This window comes from Sebastes fasciatus, chromosome 12 (genome assembly GCF_043250625.1).
Source record: "Sebastes fasciatus isolate fSebFas1 chromosome 12, fSebFas1.pri, whole genome shotgun sequence".
Classification (NCBI taxonomy): Eukaryota; Metazoa; Chordata; class Actinopteri; order Perciformes; family Sebastidae; genus Sebastes; species Sebastes fasciatus.
In genome coordinates, this window is record NC_133806.1 from 29,787,685 (window position 1) to 29,795,151 (window position 7,467).

Here is a 7,467-nt window from a genome sequence, read left to right on the forward strand (position 1 = left end):
CTTTAAGCATATTGTAATTCAAGTGTTCTGAGAGAAAACTAGACTTCTGCATCTCCTCATGGCTCTGTTTACAGGCTTTAAAAAATCTAGGGAGACTTTGACCAATCACAGGTCATTTCAGAGAGAGAGCGTTCCTATTGAGCGTTCCTATTGGCTGTGCTCCAGCTAGTGGGCGGTGCTTGGTATTTCCTCAACTGATCTCAACATGGCTGCCGGGTCACAAACTTTCTAATTTTACAGCTAAACAGTACACTACAAGATGTTTCTGAAAACATTTGAGTAGAGGAATAGGCATTACAGTAACAGAATATTGATTCATATTTGATCAACGTTGCCTAGTTTGACCATTTGATCAGAGTTTGCGAGTGATTGACAGCTGCTCAGAGACGACAAGGCTCCAGCTCGGCTCTGATTGGTTGTTTTCCTCCGGTCTGTGAAATCTTGCAGATGCTGTTAGGAGCACCAGAGGATACATGCTTTTTTTCAGATTACCTATCTCATGCACTACTGTCAGGATATACTTTTTTTTATCATATTTGCTCCAAGCTCACCTACTGCTGCTTTAAATATTAATTGTTTCGGTCTGAGAGCTTTTTTTTTAATTCTTGTTATTCGACTTTGATTTTGGTAAATAATTTGCTTCTCCTTTCTTTACACAGGCCACAGTGTATCAGGAAGTGTTTCTCTGCCTCCAGCTCTTGTTTGCAGAACTGTGTGTTTTCTTTGGGTTGCCAGGTTTGCCTCTGTCCACCAAGTTCTGGCCACCTTATTTATCTAAGGTCTTTCATCACCTTCTGGTCACTCACAGTGCCCATAAAAATGTTCCACATGTCTGTCGAGTGCCAAAAAAGTTGAAGTTTTGATGCTTCTATAACGTGTGTGTGTGCAGTCTTTCAGAGGGGCTGAGATCCTATAGCCTCCAGGGACACGGGACCTCTATACTCTGACCCCAGCTGGTACACTGAGCTCTCTAGCACTATCAGATAAATGACCAGGACCGGGACGGAGTGTGCGAGGGTGCATGTGTGGTGGGGGGTGCAGGGCTAACAGAAAAAGGAAATGGGATGTGATCAATCAAAGCTAATTCTAGGTCAATGCTCTTCATGTTGAACACATACACACCAACCCCCCCTACACCTTTCACCATAGCTGGGTTGCTTACTATTATGATTTTTTTTTCCAAATCATTGTGGAGAGAACTGATGGATGGGTCTGTGAAAGCACCACTAAAATACCATTCCTAACTCTTAACCCCTTTAAGAGTCATGTAAACAATTCATTTAGCTCCATTCATTATGAAATGTCCAACTTAATAATGAATATCTTGTCTCACTGGATTCTCATCACTATTACTTCCCAGTGTACAGTGTGGTGTAATAGTGTAAACAGGGATGATAGTGTAGGTAGTGTAAAAGTGTATATAGCAATAAGGTAGTATTTATATTAAGGCTAGTCAATATGATTGAAATTAAAGGGACGCTACACAAACTTAACACATCGAGATCAGTTGGCTCGATACGAAGAGCACTACTCAGCCTGTGAAAATAGTTGAATAATGTCCTCTGTGGCTCGAGAGAGAGCTTCCCAAAGTCTGAAATGAATATCTCTGATGATGTCATCGGAGTTATCTAAGCTTGGCCTTTGAAACTACAATTGTTTAAAAGTAATTTACATTGCAAACTAATTAAAACAAATGTGCGTTTACCAGGCATGGCAGGGTCTACAGAGATTATATGAAGTTGCATTATGGGAATTGTAGGTTACAGTGGTTTTGGAGTTTGATATTATGGACAAAAAGTCGGGATATCTCCGTCTCTGCTGCTTCAATTTTGACCATTCCTTTTTTTGTCTCTCGTAAGTGCCCCAATTTAATGGAAGTGTAATACACAAGTGTAGTTTCACAGTAGGGCTGGGCGATGTGGCCAAAATCCTCTATACCGATATAGGTCATTTCGTATCTCGATAACGATATATATCAGGATATAGCATGTTTTCTGGTAGTTCAATAAATAAATAGTCTATGTGAAATAACCACATGGTAAAACTTATTTTTGTATACAAAAGAAAAGCAAAGAATATTTTCTCATTTAATTTAGAACTTGAGTGCAAAATGAACAGTTTCAAGTGAAATTATATAGAATAATTAATACATATTTCCAGCTATACATATGTGTACATGCATGCACTCAAATACAGAGTAATCAGATTAAAACAATAGTTTGATTTAACTGAGTTTGATCAGATTTTCTGAGAAATGTAGTATGTGTGAGTTAGTATGTGCTTGTTATTATCATTTTAGAGGACGCGATTGTGTATCACGATATCTCGATAGATGATTTCATCACGATATGATTACATTGAACGATAAATTATCATATTGAACTATTGCCCAGCCCTATTCCACAGCACTACTAAGAATATCTTTTAATATGAATATATATCGCGGCACTAGCATTTCAAAATGGGGAGCCGCAGAGATGCCCTGCCCATCATCATATGAGGCATCATATTCTACAAACTTAAGATAACATCTTTGTTTGGTACAGATCCCCGCAAAAATCACACCTTAATTATTTTAATATGTTCTTCAATGAAAATGAGAATGGGGATTCTTGGACAAAATGTTCATCTCTGAGATAAAACATCCTGAAAAACTCCCGATACACATTATGTTCCCAGACACAGGAAACAGAACGTGAACTCGGGGCCATCCTTTGTCTTGTGCAATAATAAAAATGGGGGTGCCCGAATAGATGGCAGAGACAGCAGACACCTCAGAGCTGCATCTCAGTGGGAGTCCCTCCTACAAGGCAGCCAGTATAATTAGCGCTGTCAAAGGAGGTCCCTGAGCGAATGACACAGTCACCCCGATTCATGAGTTGAACACAAGGAAGAGGTGGGACTGGGATATTTACTGGGACGCTAGTTACGGTGTCACTCTTAGGTATGCTTTATGATGCTAAAAGGTCAAAGTTTTACCATCTTTCTGTGGTGATACAGCATGTGTGTGTGATACGTGTGTGTGTGTGTGCTCAAATACCAGCTCATGCCTTCCTAATACAGCTGACACTATATTCAGCAAGAGAAACAGAAACAATGACAAAGTGTTAGAGGGTAGAGGTGCGAAAGAGAAAGTCAGAGTTAGGATGGAGAACATTACTACCCCCCTCCTGACCCCCTTCCTGCTCAACCCCACCTCCCACCCCCACCCTCCGAGCCACCAAGCAGAACCAGGAAGTAGCCCAAGAGGACTGGAGGAGCAGAGAGAAAGGAGAAGTGGAGCCCCGGGCGTTCTGTGGGTCACCCCATCACAGGCAGCTGATGCCTGCCTGTGGGAGACAAAGTGTCTGGGTGGGGGTGGGGGGGTGGGGGTCCCATAACCCATCATTGCTGCACTGCTCTGAGACTCACCGGTGCACAGAAAGCCAGGATAGCTGATAGCTCTTCTGTTTAATGGAACAAATGCACCTGTATTGCAGGGTGCATGTTTTTGTATGTAGAAAATGTACTAAATATACTTCTACGGCTGCAGCTTTCTAGGACAGAATTCTAAGAATGAGATATAGATATGCAGAGCGCCGCCTTATGGACTTTTCGGAAATCAATTCCCATTGGCGCAGCACATTTTTCTACATGCAGACACACAGAGGCCTGCTAAGAATGAGCAGGCTAAGAGAGAGTATAGCTAATTACATGCGAGTCAGCACCACCGGATTTCCATCCACGCTCTCTGTAGCACCTCCAATGAGATGACAGCAAGTTGGCAAGCCCTGCAGCTGGAGGCTTCTCTCTCTCTCCTCTCCTCCATCCCTCCATCCTCCCAGGATTCCCTCTGTTAGATTACACACTTCGATGTTTCAAACTGCCACTTTCCCGAAAAGCCATCCAAGCCCGCTGTGGGTTTTTGGACCGTGACTGCGACAGCAGCGCAGATGCACGGTGGGGCTATAAGGGTTTGGATGATGCAGTGTGGGTGTTTGTTTTCCCCGACGCTGCTGGAAAAGCTACGAAACCGTCCAATGACAAGTTAATCCACTGCAGTCGTACCTATGCCGGGGCTGAGCATATTAACGCTGCTTTAGGATACGTTATGCTCGTGTGATTCATAGGTATAAGAAAGTGGGGATTTACTGTTACGGTGACTCATGATGAGTCACCTTGTACATATAGACAGAACACAGTCACCAGTATAGTCTTGCTTTATGAAATAGTGAAAGAAAACTTTACTACTAGGGGGTCAAGAGGTCCCTTCGCCAATCAGAATCTCTGAAACGCAACAAAATGGTGGCAGCCAGCCCTTAATATTAACTCCATGTCTTTTGTCAGCTGTTAAGCGTCAGCGGTATAACGCCGCTGGCAAGATAAAACCCCAGGTAACCAAGGTATGCAGGAGAGAAACCTTACTGGAAAACATAATGCAAATTAGCACGCAAGCGATTCACACTAAGGCTTCTTTGACCTCCCGATGTCTAGTACGCTTTCAGCTTGTGTGGCCTACAATCAGAGTTACCTAACATTATGGTGAGACAGTCAGTCAGTCAGTCAGTCAGTCATGTCCCTCGCAAAAAAAAAAACAGCCTCTTCTGCCCATGCTCAGTCATGACAAGGCTTTGACATCACTGTCAGACTAAGAGTGACTAAAACTGACAATCCCCCTTTACCTCAGAGAAAGACAAATGGGAAAAACACTCAGCTATTGGGGAGGAGGGGAAGGGGAAGAGGTGGGGGGGACAAGGCGGAAAAGGCCTGGGTGATTCACACAGCACAGCACAGCACGCACGCACCGCAGCGGCCGAGGTAGCCGCGTCTTGGAGTACATGAGTCATGTTTATCATGCAGCAGCAGCGCTAGGTAGGGGGGGGATTGCACAACTTTCACTCCATTATGCTGCTGCTTGCCTTAGTGCAAATGTTTACCTGATGATGGGAAACAGCAGCCTCTAAAATAGCTTGCCAGTGATAGTGGCACACATCTCTCACACTGATGTCACTACAGTAGCCATGCTGGGAGGCTGCAGCAGCACCAACAGGAAACCTGCCACTATAGCAGGAATGTGGATATACTCATCAGCCCAATAGATCTATGCTGCAACACAACATCCCCCCTGTGCATGCTATTCAAGCATGTGCATCCTTTTCATTGAAAAACTACAAGAAAATCAACAGGATGGAAATATTTAAGGGGCAACAACCCTCTCTCTTTCATTAACATGGCTTTTCATAATAAGGTCAAACCATTTCTTTAATTTGTGTTTTTTTATTTATGTTCATGATCAGTGTGTGATACTCCATCATAAAGCAGAAGTTATGGCTCACACACAGTAAAGGTTAAAGCGATGATGGCGGAAACAGTCCGGTCCACCTTAAAAAGTAAAAGCCTCCAGTGGACAGCGCCGTGGTGCTGAAACAGCTCCGAGCGACATCTGTACACAAGAGGAGAGGAGGAGAGATGGAGAGGGGTGGTGGTGGTTGTGGTGATGATGGGGAGGGTGGGGGGGGACAGGATCTACCGAGACTTTAATGTTGAAATCACACACACCCCGCGTGCACCATTGCCACAAAAACGGGACACCTTAAATGATCTTTCCAGTGTCACATTGTGTAATCTCGGTGACGTTCGCGTGTGGAAAGGTTAAGCATGGTTTGGCGTGCTTTTGACGTGAAAATGGCGCCCGTTGCCTGCTAACCCAGCCCATTATAATATAGTACAGCTATGTAGCTACTACAAAGTGGAGGTTTGGAGTGTATATGCCGCATTATCAAACCAGCCATTCAGAGAAAGTGTGTACTAAAAAAGGGAGGAGATGATGAGAACCAGGCGGAGAGGAAGGATTGATCTGCTCCGATACCGGCACACTATTTAGCCTGGATGTCAAAGAGGCAACATGATCCACCAGTAGCCTCTCTATCTCTCTCACACACAATCACAAGAGAGAGACAATTCACACTAGTGTAATAATAACAACCCACAAACACCCTGGGTTCATCCAGCAACCAGCACACCAGAAGCTCCACAACACTACATCTCCCCCTTACTTTAACATCGACTGTTCCTTCGCGTCCTCCTTCTTCTGTCGGTCCATGACACCGAGGATGATCTTCCTCTCATCCTCGGTGAGGTGGCTGAGGTCCGGCATGTCCGGCATGGCGCCGGCCGCTGAGGAGGCAGCAGCAGCGACAGCGGCAGCAGCAGCAGGGCCACCACGGGGCCCGTGTGGAGCAGACATCTTTTACGCACGGTGGCTACAAAAAAGCAACAAAAAAAGCACCGTCAACCAGCAGCATTCTGGGGTTGATATATATTTTGTGTTAGTCTACAAATTGGCGGTGGGGTTTTTGTGCTGGAGGCACCAGGCGGCATGACATCTTGGTTCTAGGAGTAGCCTCTATCAGATGCACATGGATTACACTATGCTGCATGAATAAGCGTCAAAAGATGCATTACAGAGATGTATTAAATGCTCATAAAGGGGTTATTAAATATGCTGCAGACGAATGATGTTGGGGGATTCGCAATATTCAAGCTGTTGTAGGTTGAAACGCCAAAAAATGTTTACACACACATAACCGCTCAGGATTAGAGAGATAGATGCCCCTTTAAAAGAAGTGCACACAGGCTGGAGAGGCTACAACCTTCAGGTATTCCAAACACCATCCATCCTTCCTTCCAGGGATAAAAAAAAAAAAAAGATACAGATGATAAAAACCAACTCTTGCCTTTTATTTTGCAGTCATGTTAAATCCTGTCTAACCCATCGCTGGCATCCTTTAGAGAGGCTTTACTCGCATGCTGGAATCAGAAAGGATGCTGCCCGACCGGCCCAGTCCTGCTTTGTTTTCGTTTGGGAGCCTCTTAACCCTCCTCTGGCACTCTGCTTAGCTCGCTTTCCTCCAGGTTGGTAATTCTTGGAGATTTCTTAAATGCACAAAAATGGATGCAATAAGAGAGAGAGAGAGAGAGAGAGAGAGAGAGAGAGGAAGAGAGAAAGAGAGAGAGAGAGAGAGAGAGAGAGAGAGAGAGAAAGAGAGAGAGGGGAAAAAAAGCTCCAGATAGGAAGAGGAGGCGGAGCGATGGAAACACGTAGGAGAATAAAGCCGAGAGGACGCGCTGGATGTTCATTGACAGCAGGCAGATAGCAGCCGAGAAAACCCGGAGTGGAGGAGCGGAGCGCAGCTGGAGCAGCGGAGCACCAGGAGGAGAGTGATGCATATTTCATAACCAGATCATCATGAGCACTGTGAGAGGAGGAGGTGGTGGGGGGATAAATACAGAACATGACTAGTGACAATGACTGTTACTGCAGGTGTGGCTCCCATCGGTCCTGTTTTTTACGCTTTGATGCCAGCTGATGTGAGAACATGTTGGGATGATAATAAAGCTCAGCTACACACGAGGCCTGTCAGCTGTGTTGATGCACTACACTGTGAGGACATCATATTTTTTTTTTTTTACTCAATGGACAAAATT

At 44.6% G+C, this 7,467-nt stretch overlaps 1 protein-coding gene across 44 annotated transcripts in view; it reads right to left on the reverse strand.

The window, feature by feature from the left end:
• rims2a (regulating synaptic membrane exocytosis 2a) overlaps positions 1-7,058 on the reverse strand; it is a 181,721-nt gene extending 174,663 nt beyond the window's left edge. For 43 of the 44 annotated variants that reach the window (XM_074654666.1, XM_074654636.1, XM_074654665.1 and 40 more), the window contains exons 1-2: positions 6,717-7,058; positions 6,036-6,242 (exon numbers count right to left, since the gene is read on the reverse strand). In XM_074654666.1, coding sequence (XP_074510767.1) covers positions 6,036-6,226 — 191 coding nt within the window. In that variant the 5' untranslated portion in view covers positions 6,227-6,242; positions 6,717-7,058. The remainder of the gene's footprint in view (positions 1-6,035; positions 6,243-6,716) is intronic. The other variant, XM_074654664.1, reaches the window with a different exon arrangement.
• Positions 7,059-7,467: the final 409 nt, after the last annotated feature.